Consider the following 16,711-nt stretch of genomic DNA (forward strand, 5'->3'; position numbering starts at 1 on the left):
CTGGCACCAATGAGGTTCGCATTTCCTCGTTGCTGTGGTCTAAGTCCCGATGGTTGGCAGTTAAGTTTCTGACAAGAAAATAATCTGAGGTGGAGTCGTTCTCCTGGTGCTTTGTGCACTACAGGTCGAGTCAGACGTGGTCCTGTGACTCGAAATCAATAATGATTAAAAACAACTTGCAATGTCCGCGCCCAACTTTAGATGGCTAGATTATGCAGACCACAACATTTAGTTTGTGTTAGAGTGAGGATACTTTGTAAACTGGAAGAAGAATGAAAGATTTAAACCAACATATAGTAAGGATGGGAACGAGGCAATAGCTGTGATTTGTGTGGGCCGGAAACATCTGCGAAATAGAAAAACGCTGGCATGTGTTTCATTGAAATATTGTGGAATTTGTAGAGAGAAATTACGCTTTTCCAGGGTACGCTCTTAACTCCTCAAAAATTGTATGTAATGAAATGTGTTAATGGAAGAGAAGTTTATACAGTAGACTTTAACATTTTTTATTTTGTGCATTTAAAACGGTGTTTGCTTACGTGGACCAGCATTTCTCTAAATTAACATATATACAAAAGTGGTGCAATTACACAGTACAAAAGTACACAGGAGGACTGTGAATGTCTATCACCATTTATTGTACTTCAGTTGCCCTGAATTGGACAGAGGACGCGCTCAGCAGAAAAAAAAATACAAACGAAAATGAAAAAAAAAAAAAACCACACCATTTTCTTTACAGCTTAATTTTAAAACAAGCTCCTGGTTTGGACTCCGTTCAAGGGCCATCCAGGAACTCAACTGTCCTGAGCAGGAACAGGAATACAAAAAGGCTCAATTAAAAAAAAAGTGATATTCCCAGATCTTTTGCACCCTTTTACTTTGGTAAAGTCATGGGTACAAACGGTAATCCATGTAAAAAGGCATTCCTCCAGCAGTGGAGCACCAGGGACTCCTCTTGGTGCACATCTGTCACTGCACGGGCCCCCGGCACACTTAGCAGACAGTATTACTGAATAAAAATAACACCAATAGCAGGTCATGGGAAGTGACCAGAGGGGTCTCGCCATCTCCGTCGCCACGCCCCCTTTTTCTCTGAGCCAGGACTCTGCACACAGCCCTTCCTGAGAGCAATGGCCATTTCAGATCATTGAGAGTGAACGGCAGGTTTCCGGGAACGCCAACTTTGTCCCAGTGCCAAAAAACGTGCGTTTTTAATCGTTGTTTCATAACACCAAAATAAAACAGAGTGAAAATAAAAGAACAGAGTATGCGAGTAAGTAGGATATAAAAATAGGTTCCATGAGTAACACTTAGCTGCAGGCACCGTTAGGTCACAGAATGCAGGTGTTATTCCTGTAAGGTGCGGGCAGGAGCAGGGGAGGCCAAGGGAGGAAGTTCATTTTTTTTACATCGTATTGGAATTAATTGTTCCTTTGTTTCACTTAAAAAATTATGGTAGTGCAGGGAAAAAATGAATTTTAGCAGCAGCAAATGGCCACGGTTTGCTCGGACTCCAAGAGAGAGAAATGGGGCGCTCCAGCACCACTCAGCTGCCAAACCATCTCAGCCCTTGGAAGTGCAAGTACCTGTTCCAGTGACCCACCCCTCCACCTGCCAAACATTTGAGATTTAAATATATGTACAGGAGTAGGCGGCTCGTCGCTTTCCACGTCTGTTTCAGCAGCCCGCAGAGTACTGCGTCCATCAACTTAAAATGGGTCCTCGGCAGCACGGCCCTTGTTCTTCCTTTGTGGGTCAAGTCATGACCGAGGGAGCATTAGTCAATGTTATGCTTGTCTCTCATCCACATCTGAATTCGCTCCTTGAGTTCTGGCACTAGAACGAGAAGAGAAGGAAGTGGGATTAAAATGCTGCCACGCACACAACACATGTCCAATTTCAGCTAGTGGTCGTTCAGGTGAATAGGTAGACGGTGTCTGAAAACGTGCAATGAATCACTAACTCACACAATTTATGTTGCAGAATATCCGACCTATAAGAAAAATACGATAGCACTCTGGACAATCCCCAGCAGACCGAAGCCTCGGTGAAAAAGTATACATCTGTAATATTACAGTCAAGCGGTATCTTCAGTGCAACTTAAAGTCACCCAAAATACATCAGTGTGAAAAATCCGACCCGGTTGCCACAAGATCAAACTCGCTAATAACCCAACTCAAGGTGTCAGGAGCACCAGATCACTGGCCGGTCAGCCCATAAACCACCAAAGCCTGCTCATGGATTAACACAACAGAAGGTTGCACCAACTTACTAAATAAAAACGCTACCCAAAAGGAGCACCAGCTCACTCTCAAAAGAACCAACACCCCTCAGCAGCACTAGCTCACAGACAAATCCAACAAAAAGAGACCAGCAGCAATAGATAAGTAACAAACCTAATTAAAAGTCTGATGATGAACTGAAGCAGCCAGAAGAACGAGTTACTTACCTTCGGTAACAATGTATCTGGTAGAGACGCAGTCTAGCCACAGATTCCTTAACTTAGAATATACCCCAGGCATCAGACTGGATCCGGAAAACTTTCCGCAGCAGCACCTCTGCGCGCCGGGAGCAGCTCCGCCATGACGTTGTCCACGGACATGACATCAGCGTAGCCATATATGCCCCTCCCAGCGAGCTGACGTCAGTTTTCGTCAGAGAAACTTTTCCGCGCCACAACGTGAAGCCACCACCAAAAACTGTGAGAATATGGGAACAGTGTCCAAAATTAATGAAAAAAGGGAAAGAAATTTAAAGGTGAAAAACAGCACCATAAAGGACAGTGCCAGGCACTGTATTTTGAAAAGTAAAAAAAAGGGAAAGAGCAGAGCACCGCTCTGAGAAGCAACCCAACAAAAGTAAAGGCCAAACCACCTTTGGAGGTAGATTAAGTGAAAAAGTAGCATGGCAGACAACAAAGTCCGCAACCATAATGAATAACCGTTAAGGACCACAAGATCAAGGACAATTGACCACAAGACGTCACCAGAAAGAGATGTTGTAACCCCAATAAGATACCTATAGAATGTGGCAGAGCCAATAGACTTGAACCAATGGGTCGTAGGGGAGGTAAGAGACCCCAAGGCGATAGAGAAGGGGAGAGCGGGGGGTGGGAAAAAACATAAATAGATTTCACACCGCACAATAAAGGCATAGGGTTGGAAAGGACACATGGGTTATAAGCATACCAGAGAACGGGTGAGTAGCGCAATGAAAACAGAATGAAACATTCTGTGTCTGAGCAAAGAGAAAATGTCACCCTGCAGAAGGGTCAAGCCATCCGGAGAGAGGCGAGTATAGAAATCCCAACCTGAAAAGGTCCTCGCAGAATGGGGGGGGGCATTAAAGAACCTGCGGCTACACTGTCTCTCATCCAGATACATCGTTACCGAAGTTAAGTAACTTGTTCATCTGATAGACATCTAGCCGCAGATTTTATAGCTTAGATTAGATACCAAAGCCATACCCACAGAGGAGGTGGGTCTGTGACTGAACACCCATTACGTTCCCGAGGAAACATAGCCGTCAACTAGGTGACGAAACACGGTGGGGAGCACAAGCCAGCGCAGCCACAACAGACCATGAAGCTCATAAAAGAGCGGAAAACACTGGGAGGCAAAGGCACCACAAGCCGTCCAAGAACCGCATGAAAATCCCTGTATGTTAACCGGGTGAGAGAACGAAAACAGATACTAGATATGTAGGTGTAAAAAGGAAAGTTCATGACTTCGCAAATAAGTGGAACTGAACCTAGGGTCTGATAAATCCGCAGGATCTGGATTGCCGACCGTAAGTAAGACCCAGAGAGATGGCAACTGGTATGACAGAGTCAGAGCATACCGGTCCAGTATGCACAACAGTGGAAAGAAGCATTGTTGAAACCTGCAGAATGCCAACCCACGGCTAGAAAGTGCTGGTAGTACTAGAAACAAAAGACACCCCAGTACATAGTCGGTCGGTCACAGCCCAAAACAGGACTACAGAAAGAACGATAGTCAAGCAAAAGACTGGAAGGCACTTAAACATACCGTGTGGACGCTAGAACCACACGAAGTATAGCAAAGACCCTCCTGTAGGGTAGCGTGAGCAGCCGAGATGCGAGAAACGCAATAGCAAGAAGGCAACCGGCAAAAAGAGCACTAGGCAAGCCGGACACCCACATAAGAGCTCGTAGTACAAGGAGACTGGGTCAAGGACCACGGACACCGCATGAAGGAACGTTGCCTGCAAGATTCTGCTGTGTAAGAGCACAGAGCAGATATAGAATAAGAAGAAAGATGCTAAAAAATGAAGCGTAAGGCAATAATAGACTAGGGCACGCGAAAAGTACCAATAGTCATGTGGAAGCAGAACTGGACAGGACAATGTCCAGGCCCCTAAGCGACATCTGCCCCTCGCCCGGGAGGAGCAACGATCCCCCGCAAGACAGAGTAGGAAATGGAGCTAGGCACGATAGTGGAAACAGTCAGGACCAACCTAAAGGTCCCTGGACCCAAGAAGCGAGTATCCGGAAGAGGACACTCCCCTTAAGAGTGTTACAGTATGAGCCGGTAAGAAAACAAGGCCATTAGACAATGTACAGCAGAGAAGGACATGGTAAATCCGCTACTTTGAAAGACAAGCCCAGTAAGGGCTGACCATAGAAGCAACAACGCAAACACCACATGATAGCAGACATACCAGGGTGCACCCAAGTTTGCGCCAATAGTATTAGGCGTGGTGAGGAGCTACGCTAGCAAACAAGATGGCTGCTTAGGCTCCCAGCTCCGCCGACCTCCGTATCCTGCCAGATGATCCTGTCGATAATCCAGTTTTTACGCCCGACCTCCGTGTAGATGAACCGATCCACGCTCCGATGGTGCAATCCCGAAAACGTAATCAGCTTGATTGACGGAATTGTGTCGAGTTGAAGTTTGCGGCCTAGTCCAGCAGGAGAGCCGGGGCCTCGAGTTTTGACCCAGCCGGATTGCAGTTAAACAACATCGGCCGTGAGAATCAAGCAGGGTCCGGTCTACCGCAGTGGAGGACTTTTTTTGCCCGATTTTGATGGCGGTCATTCTGATTGACTAGCACCGATGGAGGAGTGACGTGGCACGACAGTGGCTGTGGGTGGAGGTCCCTGTCCCGCGGAACCGGTTTGCCACCGCCGGGGTTCGGTGAGTCTGGGTCTTCGCTAGCGGCAGCGGATTGCAGATTGCTGCCGCAGAAACCGATCAGTCACCCTCCGAAGCCGTCCGTTCCGCTCCTGTCTGTTCCCCCCGGAGAAACCGGGCTCTCTGGGGGATGTGAATATGATCGGTACTGAGCGATCAGAAATGGACCGGACGGAGCGTAAGCCGTCGCTGAAGACAGTATTGGCAGCCATCGGGGCATTTCATTCACATATGGATGCCCTGATTCATAAACTGATTACGGGCCTATCTGAGAAGGAGTGTGTGGAACCGGACCCTGCTCCACTGCAGGTACTGCTGCCGGCTACGATTTACATGACAACCATTTTGATTCTGGACAAGGACCCAGTGCAACAAGAGGCGCCGAATCCCTCGGGCGGTACTCTGGAGAATCCTGAACCCGGTGTTTCGAACGTATTACTACGCTTACCATCATTGCTGACTTTGGGAGAATCGATTGGCATTCCCTTCCTGGAGACTCATGTTGGTGATTGTTCTTGGACTTCTGTTTCATCCTTTCCCTCTTTGGTGACTGTACGATCGTGGAGAAAACAACATTGGGACTATCCGTCCATGAGGGAGCGTTTCAGTGCGGATGGAGTTCTTGAGGAATTACTGACTTTGATTTGTTTTGGACTGAATTTTTTCGGACTCTTTCTGCACTTTGATTCTCCTGTAGAAGTAGTGGTCCTACCGGGAGGGGTTCGCATGATGGTTCGGAAGGGCCAAGGCTGAGATCGATTGACCGGGGTTGGTACTGTGGCCTTAATAAATGTGGGATTTGTAACTGTTGGTCTAACGGGAGGCTGGGCGGTGTATCATGGTTCCCCCTAATTTACTTTTTCTGTGATCTCTAATAAAATTGTATATTCATCATAGGGGGTGCCTGTCTCTGGCGGGGGGAAAGGAGACCGGAAGTCCATACGGAAATGCCCTCCCCCATGTTTTCTCTTTTCTATCTTCAGAACTTAGTTAGTTTGGGCGACAGGCACACTGCTAGTTGGGGTTAGGCGAGAGCCATGTGCAGGGATGCAGCATGGGGGGATGGGTTTATTGTTTTAGTTTTTGTTCTCGTTCTTATGGTTTTCTTTTCTTCAATCTTCTCTTTAGTCTTTCACTTATTAGTAACGTTGGCGAAATATCCTGATTTTGTTTAAATTCCAGTGTCTGGTTGCCATGCTTTTTCTACTATGCTGATTTTATGGGTGGGCGGGCTCCGAGGGCCTGCACTTAAATTGTTTATCGATTATAATTCTACCAATCCTGCTTCGTACCTACTAGCGCAGGCGTCTTAGCGATTCTTGTTGTTTCACGTCTATCCTGTCATTGTACCTGTCCGCCCTATTATGTATGAATGTATGGCACCGGATATGTCTATTCCCTTTTTATTGTTTTAAAATAATAAAAAGTTTAAAAAAAAATAGTAATAGGCGTGCCACACAGCAGCTTTTGTCCCTTGCACAAAACGAGGACAGAGTGTCAGCCTGAAAACTGCGCCTGAACTGAAGGGAACAAGGGTCCCGAGAGACAGTGGCCGTCAAAAGAAGAGCAGCCATCAGACAAGGAGGATCACTGCAATGCTGAAAAAACAAAGACCTCGTCAAGGCAGGCGAGGTAGAGGCCACACGGCAAGGCACTCATGCAAGGCCTAGAAGCACTACAGACAACTGGAGCCAATTGCAACCGGAGTGCAATAGAGCGATGCCAACGTGAGGATCGCAGCAGAAAAATAGGACAGCCTGACCCCCAGAAACATGTCTGTGAGGAAGACTCCGTAGGAGCGTACCAAGGCTAAGGCAGTTACCCAATAACCAGCAAATACCCCACATAGGGTAAGTCTCAACCCCTGCGAGGGGGGCCCTCTTGGGCAAAACACATTCAGAGGAGTAGAAGGATGACAGAACCAGCAATCCGGCTGTACTGAACGGATACTGAAATGGCGGAACAACCGCTTACACTATCCGGGCACTATGTAAGATCACAGTTTTTTTTTGTGAGAAATCAAACAAACAAGGCAACATCGCCTATGTAGAAGAAAAACATATCACAAGGCAGGAAGTTGTGCCGCAAGATTTACAGTAGCCCAGACAAGAGGCGGAAGACCACCGAATCGACCTGGCGGTCAAAAAGGTCCCCGCCATTGAATGGCAGATCACTAAGAGCATCCCGAACATTGTCTGGGAAACGACTGTCGCAAAGCCATGCATGGCGGCACAAAGCCATAGACCGAGCAAGAGCCCGTTCCACCGAGTCAGTTGCATCAATGGAAGATTGGAGGGAAAATTGCGCCATTCCCCTGCCATCAAGCAGAAGGCAAAGTAATTCTGCCCGTGACCCTTCTGGAATAGAAGGAAGAAGTTTCTCGACCAAGTCCCAAAGGGCAGAGGATGCGCATGCGAACATGCAAGCCTTATTTAATGCGCGGATGCCAGCACTGGCAGAGGCGAAAAGCTGGCGACCACATGCGTCCAACCACCTAGACTCCCTGGTGGGAGGTAACAATGGCAAGGCAGAGGAAGACTGCAAGTTAAAAACCATCTGAACAGCTAGGCCCTGAACTCTAGGGTGAAGGGACAGGCAGAGTGGATCATCCGGGGCAGGACGGTGTCAACGAGCAATGGCCCGATCAACAGGGTCACCAGAGGAAGGCCTTACCCATGTACCAAGCATGATGTCAAACAAAGATGACCCAAGGGGGAGCAACGGCTCCACCTCAACAGGCGCCATGTGGAGAAGGTCCAGTAAAGGATCAGAAGGCAGGAAAACCACAGGGGGCTGAAATCAAAGAATAGATGCCGCCCTGTGAATAGCACATGAGTAGGAAGCACTAGACTCAGTTGCCATCCGGGGAGGCGACAATAAACCGTTGGTAGGAGACAGTTGGAGATTAACCCGTCCACTTGACAGCAAAAGTGGAGGAGCAGGAGGTTGATCCGAAGGCCACGCAACACTAGGTACCTGCACCATGGACTAAAACAACCTCAGATCAAGGGAGTCCAGAGGAACGTCAACCTCTTGAAAAAGATGAGGTGTAGGGATCGACCAACGCCGTGTGGGAGTCGCATTGATGTCCGAGGAGTCGGGAGAAACACCAACCTCATGCAAAAGAGGAGGCGTCGATGTCAGCACCGTTGGAGTCGTCTTGACATCGACGACCTCCAAAGGGGGCTCGGCCGGGGCACCGTCCGACGTGGACCGCACCGCAATATGCGGGGAGGAAATACGTCGACAGGGCATTGAGCCCGGCGCCGCCTCTGATGTCAGAGCAGGAAGTCGCGCAGGGTTATGCGATGACTGAAGGGTGGGCTGGACGGGCGACTGGGAGGGCCCTCTGGGTCGTGTCCCATCGGCGTCGTATCTGCTCTGGAGTCGATGCCCACAGCTGGCACCGAGGGCGAATCTACCATTGAGGACCTGACATGAGTGCCTTCCACCTCTGTGGGACCCAAAGGTGCACCAGAGAGAGGGGTTGACCCAAAGTAAGAGTGGAGTGCTTTGGAATAAGCCTCCATTTGGGCCTTGCTCCAACTCCTGGAAAGGGAGGCTAGGGAGGAGACGGCTGCCGGATGCCCGTGCCTGGCAAGGAGCGAGAGGAACGGGCGCCAGTGTCACCCGTTTAGGAGGAAGACCTCCGCGACTTACATTTGTGCTTAACCGCCTCTCAACGGCGTCCGCTGGAACTACCTTGAAAAAGGGCCCGATCCAGAGAGGGAGAGCGGCGACGCGAAGGTGCAGGACCAGACAGCCGTGCGGCCAACAATTTCATACGACACTCCCTCAAGGACTTAGGTTTCATTCGTTGACAGGCGTCGCACTCTTTGGAGTCGTGGTGCACTCCTAGGCACTACATGCAGATGACGTGTGGGTCCGCGACAGACATCTGACGTGCACAGGTCTCACACGCCTTAAAGCCCGAAGGCATTGCACACTGTTCCGTGACACAGAAGGCGTCGTGAAGGCCCGAAAAACAGGCCAAGGAACTGCTGGTTTTCCAGGATCCTCGTTGGGACGCGTAAAAAAAGAAAAAGGACGTCAGCGCGGAGCCGTGCGGCGCCGCCCCGGCATGCAGTGGTGCTGCTGCGGAAAGCTTTCCAGATCCAGTCTGACTCCTGGGGGATATTCTAAGTTAAGGAATCTGCGGCTAGATGTCTAAATCAGATATATTCTAACAGACACATCAAATTCATTCACACAAGCAATGTAAGCTCACCCACAAATCAAACTGAAATCCACCAGAAGCCCCATTTTACAAACAGATTCAACCTAAATCCACTAACATCCCCCTTCTAGCTAGCAAACTCATCTTAAAGACACTACCTCCTGCAGGAAGTCACATCGGTATTGGTCCAAAAGTCGAGCTTCAGAGGAGAAGTCACCTTTGAAGGGCAAATGGTTAACACTTGGGAAAGGGGCTGCTCCATTTTGAAGTAGACACGCTGGCACTAGGGACAAGGAAGGGGAAAGCAGTTGCCAAGCCGTTTTTTCAGTGGCATGTAGCCCCTTGGTAGCAATATCTCTGGGTTGAGCTAGGGAGCTCCGGACACCAAGAGAGGGCTTCTGCCATTTTGAAGTGGCCAAAATTGTGTATCTTGGGACAGCCAGATGCTACACTTCACAAAAGTGGTCATCAAGCGTGAGGGAACCTGGTAGCATTTGGCTAATTACCGGATCCTACCCGGAGGGCTTTTTCTGAGCATTAATAGGGCACCCATGGCACTCAGATCTTGACTGACCAGAAGAAGGACGAAAGAAAGACTGCCCCGATGCACTGAGGAACTAGAAAAGAGAGGCTACATTGGCATAGACTGCACCTGCTGGCTAGCAAAGGAGAAGGAACTGTACCTGCTTTGTCCTCATAGTGTATAAGTTGTATCCGGAGTATAGCTGGAGCAAGGGACCCCAAGAGTCAGTCGGCTGACCTCCTGTTCACAGCATTCACAGTATAGGGCCCCAACAGACGAAAAAGCCTGCTAGGGCAATAGCCCAGAATCTTCACACTGCTGCCAACTGCCGCTGTGCAGTATCAGAGACCAGTAACTGATGCTCAAAGTTGCACCTGAGTCCACTGGACCCAGGAGCGTCATCTGAGTGCAGCCTGGTCACCGAGAAGACGAGTTATCGCGCAAGCAAAGATTTGGCTGTGGCCATGATACTGGGCAACTGGTACCACAAAGGCGACGGGATTTCTGCCGGGACCAAAAGGACTTTGAGGGCCGTCGAACCCGTGGCGCCTTTCGCCCTTCTTGGGCCGAGTAGCAGCAGTAAAACCCCCATTAATATCAACAAATTCAAAGCATACTTGAGCATCGTCAGCATCCTGTATCCCTTCTATCAGGACCACTTCCATAGGAAACTACAGCAAAGGATAGAAGTACCTGGAACTAACTGAATACTGCTTTACCTGCTGAGATAACTGTTTCTGGGGACCTTACTGGTCCCCCTTACTGGCTCTCTGTTGGAGTTGGTCACCCAAAGTAATTCTAACTGACCACAATACATGATTCAAATTAGTTGAATTTGCCACTACTGGTTCGCAGATGAATAATAAGTGCATCATTTCTGTACCTTGTAAAATCTATATCTCTGGAACCCTCTGGTGGATCTTTTTCGTTGTGGTCTCTAAAATTACATTAAAAACAGTCTATTTTTATAAACTGGATCAGTCAGGGAGCCAGCGCCAGTTCTAAAACCATTCATGGTCGCAACAGGCATTCTCTCCCTTCGCAGCCCTGGTTCTCTAATCAGCTCCGGGATTTAAAACTAGGGTGCAAAAAGCTTGAACATAAGTGGCATCAGAAGTATTGCCCGTCGGCCAAGCGGACACTGTGCGTGGCTCAGAGGGACTACTACACGGCCATTAGGTTAGCTAAAAGCAACTACGTCGCCGGGAGGATTGCGTTGGCTTAGAACAACAGCAAGGAAATCTTTGCTATCGTGAAGAGCTTTCTATCCCCGGCACAGAACAAAGGGCGCTTCCTGTTTCACAACAATTGTATTGTAGTATTGTATTAGAAACTTATATAGCGCAAAACTGCCACCCTACGGGTATCCTGGCGCTTGGATCAGAGAGAAGCCCGGAAAAGGAAATCATAATCAGCTATTTAGAAGATATACTTAAAACCCATTGCTTGGGAAGAGCCAAGTTTTCAGGCTCTTCCTAAAGCCAATCAACGAGCTAGCCTGTCTAAGCATTAGGGGCAGTTCATTCCAGATACGGGAGGCCATCACTCCAAAGGCTCTACCACCTTTCCGAGACCTCTTAAATCTGGTGGTAGTTATCAGACTGGAGTTTGAAGAACGGAGCTGCCTGCTTGGATTGTACCAGGTGAATGTTTGTTGTAGGGGAACCGGGCCCTGACCATGTACTGCCTTATATACAATACAGAGGGATTTAAAGCGGATTCTCTCCCTGAAGGGCAGCCAATGAAGGTCTCTTAGGGCCAGCGTCGTAGAGGATCTGCATTGTCTATTTAGGGCCAGTTTTGCTGCCATCGATTTAACTCTCTGCAACCCCTGTACAATATATTGTGGTGCTCTCAAGTACAGGGAGTTGCAGTAGTTCAATCTACTCAATATTATGCTCCTTACTACAAGGGAACGGGTGTCCTCGGGGAGTAAGGGAAGGATTTTCCGTAATGTTCGGAGCAAAGAAAGGCAGGTACTGGCAGTTTTGTTGACCTGTGAATCCATTTGGAGGTTTTCATCTACCATGACTCCCAGATTGCGCACCACTTTAGCCGAGGCCAAAGCTTCACCCTCAGGAGTGAGCTTAAACTCTATCGGTAAGTGTCGGGACATTCCCGTTTTTCCCTCATTAAATTGTAGGGCATTTCTCTTAAGCCAACCTGCAGTTTGACACATGCACTCCTGGAGGGTGTCAATAGATACCGCTCTTTTCCCTTCCAGTGAGAACACCAGTTGAGTGTCATCTGCATAGTTGATCAGATCTATCCCAAAAGATTTAATAATGGGAAATAGAGGCCGTAGATAAATGTTAAAAAAGATTGGGCTTATTGCCGAACCCTGTGGTACCCCATGGAGTACTGGGGACATGTCAGAGGTAAATGGCGATAAGGATACCGCCTGTTGCTGACAGGTATGATCGTAACCAACAATGGTGTGTGGAGTTATCCACTTTTTTTGGGGACAAGATATTAAAGATTCAGGGCAGTGTTGGCTCGCATCCTAGAATTGGGGAGCTTTCTTCCCCAGGGTCCCCCTCCACGTTGTGTGCGCCCCCCCCCATTAGCTCACCTCATTTGCACCCGCAGCCAAGGCAGACATTCAGGCCATCCTTAGTTCCCTAAAGTCTGGCTCACCAGCCGATCTGTGCCCGGCACAGGTATTAGCTGGGGTAGCCAAGGAGGTCTGCATAGCAGTAGCTGACATCGTGAATCTCTCCCTTCAGACCGCCTTGGTTCCAGCCCAATGGAAACAGGCTATATTGCTTCCCCTTCTTAAAAAACCTTCTCTGGACCTGGTGGTACCTACCAACTACCAGCCGATTTCGCTACTACTAGCCCTGGCCAAGTTCTGTGAAAAAGTGGCTTTTCGGCAGCTTGAGACTTTTGTGGAATCCTCCGGTGCTTTGCATCCAGCTCAGTCAGGGTTCAGATCTGCCTATAGCATGGAGACTGCCCTGGTGGAGATGTCGGAGGCGATCAGGGAGTGTCTTGACGGGGGCAGTAGGGCGGCCCTGATTTTACTCGACCTCTCTGCCGCCTTCGATACAGTGCCCCACCAGCTGCTTCTGGCCCGGCTTTCTATTATTGGTATTTCTCGCCTGGTCTGGGAGTGGGTTAAATCTTCTTTGGATTCTCGCCAGCAGCAGGTCTGCATGGCCTCCTGCTCTTCCTCTGTTAGTAATTGTTGCCACGGGGGTTCCGCAGGGCTCCACTCTGAGCCCCCTTCTATTCAATATCTAATTAACCCCTCTGGTCTATCTAGCAGAGAAGCTTGGTGCAAAAGTGATGGCATATGCTGACGATACTCAGCTGCTATTCACATGGAAGGGCCCGGATCTGGACACTACCACCGCCCAGTCGTGCCTAGCATCAGTATTCTGCTGGTTAGCACAGGCCTCTCTGAAGTGCAACAAGGACAAGTCTGAGCTTCACCTGTATGGCCATTTTCCCTCAGACTTCAGACAATCACTATGGCCGCCTCAATTTCCTTGCCCGCGTTTTGAGGACGGACCTGTAAAAAATTTGGGGGTGTGGTTTAGCAAGGACCTTCGGTTTATCGACCATGTTAAAAAACTGACCGGGGTCTGTTTTGGCACCCGCAAAACACTCAGAAGAATCTTCACCCTGCTCCCGAGAGTGGCCAAAGAGGCAGTTGCTCGTGCTCTAATCTTCTCGCTGCTAGACTATGCAAATGCTCTGTTCATAGGTTTACCTGGCTATCTGTTGCAAAAACTTCAAACGATATAGAATGCCACGGCTAGACTCCTGTACAATGCCGCAAGTCGATCCAGCGCTAGGCAATATCTACGGGATCTGCACTGGCTGCCAGTGGCGCAGCGAGTACAGTTTAAAGCTATCACCCTGGCCCACCGGGCCCTGCATGGACATGGTTCTACTTATCTTAGGAAGCGCTTTGCCTTCTATGTGCCGAACCGACCTCTGCGATCTGCCTCCCTCCACCGGATGATTGTCCCGCGCTTCCGCGGAGTCCGTATGGGAGGCCAGTCACTGTCTGTTAAAGCCGCAGCAGCCTGGAATTTGCTCCCTATGTATCTTCAGCTGATTCAAGAGTTTTATCTCTTTAAAAAACGCCTGAAAACACATTTGTTTAGTCTGACCATCTAATTGACTTACCCTTCTGCCCCAGCCCGTCCGCGCCAGGACACTCTTGAGCATTAGTGCGCTCTATAAATCTGCTATATCATATATCAGATTCCTTGAGGATCTTGGTTATTTCTTAAATTGTTTTGGTGCGGTTTAAATGCTTTGCACTTGTTCCTCAGAGTAAGCCTTGCTGCTAAGAGTCACAGCATCAAGGTTGAGTTAGAGGGTTTAACAAACAAAACCTACTGGTCCTAAAATGATTGATAAGTGTGTAGGAGAGTAGGATCTACTTCCTATGGTTACCCCCCACATTTTGCTGTGTTTAACTGGTTTATCGACTTTAGTCTGACTGTGGCCCTGCTAATCAGGACCAAAGCCTAGCTGTTCTTTCTCTACATTGATTGCATGTACTTTAGGTACATACCAGATTGGTTACTGAGTTACCTTGTGAGCCCCTAGTATATGGTACCTTAGGTACCAAGGGCATAGGTACCCCAGAGGCCTACCAGGGGCTGAAGCATGTGTTATGCCACCCCTGGCAAGCCTTCCAAAATGGCACCACAGTTCTGCACTTGAAGCCTGGGTAAGGTGGTGTAAGCACCCCTTACTTAGATATATATATACCTCTATCTACATATATATATATATATATATATATATATATATATATATATATATATATATATATATATATATATATATATATATATATATACACCTCTATCTACCTATATATATATGCAAGAAAAGACTGAGCGTTATATATATATATATATATATATATATATATATATATATATATATAGACACATATTAACCTATAGGTCACTCCTATGGCAGGCCTTGACAATCCTGAAGGCAGAGTGCTTGGTTTTGTGTGAGAGGGTGCCCTAGAATGAGCTGAGCCCCTCTGCAGCTTTCAGAAATCCTTCCTTATAGCTGTTCTATGATATAGCCATACCATATATTCTTAAGTGCATTATAATCCTCGCGGTTAATAATAACTTTGGTTTCGCTTTACCAAAACATGTTGTGTAAGGTGTCAAACACTTTGGAATACTACCCCCCACCCACCCTTCTAGAGAGAAGACATTTACACACTTATTTACCCGGTAAATGTTTAAAAGAGCCTCAGCATCACAAAATGGATGCTGCTGCCACAGACACAAGTCTGACCTCCTGCTGCTGGACGAAACTCCGGCAGGAGAGGCCTGGACAATAGGTTTCCAGACAGGCTTTAGTGTATTGGGGCAGGGTGGGTTGTATTCAGTGAATGCTTTTCAGACACTGCCTGGGGCACACAAGGTGCTCCATGCATTTCCCAGTTCAAACTGGTTGCTGGGGCACTCATCCCCAGCTCTGGCACGAAACTGGACAAAGGGGAAGGGGTGTAACCACCCCCTCCCCAGGCCCTCCCATAGGTGGGACCCAAGTTTTCAAAAACCTTTATTGGTAGTTGTGAGCATAGGCACAGCTTTGTGCCTACAACCATAACATGGCCGGCAGCGCTTTGCAGTAATCATCAGGCATCAATTTATAACTTACAACGAAACGTGTATTAACACAGCAAGCCGCCTACAACCACTTCGGTCCTGCCGAGTTTAAACTGTTGTCATTGCAACTGTAATCAGCATCGGTAACAGGTATAGTGACCTCGTAGGGACAGAAATGTGCATAAGAGATCAGATGTGTGGGCCATGTAGATAGCATTCTGCTCTTCACCTTACACTCTCGTCGCAATTCGTTTCAGACCTACATTTATCATTTATTTTGCAGTATTGGTACTAAACAGTCCAAACCATAAACTTAGTAGAAGTATAGGAACCCAGTCACTAGAACTTTAGATTACCCTGGACGAAACTCTGAATAAGAAATCATGGACCTTCGACATTCCATATCGACTGGAAGACGGAAGAAATCTGCCTTGGGGTCAATGAGTGACTCCCCTGTTTAAACAGGCATCAAAGAAGCATATTGCTGGTCTGCGTTTTCAAGGCTCCCGACGGATCCCGAAGAATTTGCAACTCAGGACATGGACTTCAAGACATCTCTGAGGCTGACACGAGTCCCCAGCAGAGCTGAGACCTGTAGCTATCACGAGAGACATGGGACTGGAACTCCTGGACATCCTGCAATTTTGCAAGTGTACCTACTTCCCGAAGTTGTGCATTAGGCTATTTGTTGCCCTCGCCCGGAGCACCTTTTGCACCGAAGCTCAGAGGACTGCACTATACGAGTGTCCCATGGGCCCGCTTCCTGCATTTCCGCTCGAGGCTCCTTCGCGATCCCTAGTCCGTTGGCTAGTGGGTCCCCATGAAGGACAATCCTTTGATTCTTGGGTTTTCCTGGTTGCTCCAGACGTACCCCGACTTCCCTCCAAAGGGTGAGTTCCTCAGACCTTACTGGTCTGCACCAAAGCCAATCTTGTCATCTTGTGTGGGTTGCTGTTGCCAAGGCTTGTTGGGTACAATCCGGATACCCATGCTGCATCACTCGCCATCTGACGTCGGACAGCTCGAATCCAGCTCCTGGTCGTCGTCGCCACCTCCTGGACCTCGTGGCTGAAGAGTCAAGCTTCACCCACTTCACCTTAAAGCACCCGACATCGGCTGGCATCTTCCTGTCGCCATCCTGGTCACTGGCTAGTGACCCAGACTCTGTCCTCTCTGCTTTCAGGTTCTTCAGATCTCCGATACACCAATGGATCCATCCAGACACTCTTCTCCTGTTCGCCTGCAGCACTTCTTTGCA

The 16,711-nt window shown here is 48.4% G+C and overlaps 1 protein-coding gene across 2 annotated transcripts in view; it reads right to left on the reverse strand.

The window, feature by feature from the left end:
• Nucleotides 1–617: 617 nt before the first annotated feature.
• Nucleotides 618–16,711, reverse strand: part of UBE4B (ubiquitination factor E4B) — a 1,174,709-nt gene continuing 1,158,615 nt past the window's right edge. For both annotated transcript variants that reach the window (XM_086921364.1, XM_086921363.1), the window contains one exon: nt 618–1,836. In XM_086921364.1, the coding sequence (XP_086777490.1) occupies nt 1,778–1,836 (59 nt within the window). In that variant the 3' untranslated portion in view covers nt 618–1,777. The remainder of the gene's footprint in view (nt 1,837–16,711) is intronic.

Source organism: Lissotriton vulgaris, chromosome 5 (assembly GCF_964263255.1).
Source record: "Lissotriton vulgaris chromosome 5, aLisVul1.2, whole genome shotgun sequence".
NCBI classification, from domain to species: Eukaryota; Metazoa; Chordata; class Amphibia; order Caudata; family Salamandridae; genus Lissotriton; species Lissotriton vulgaris.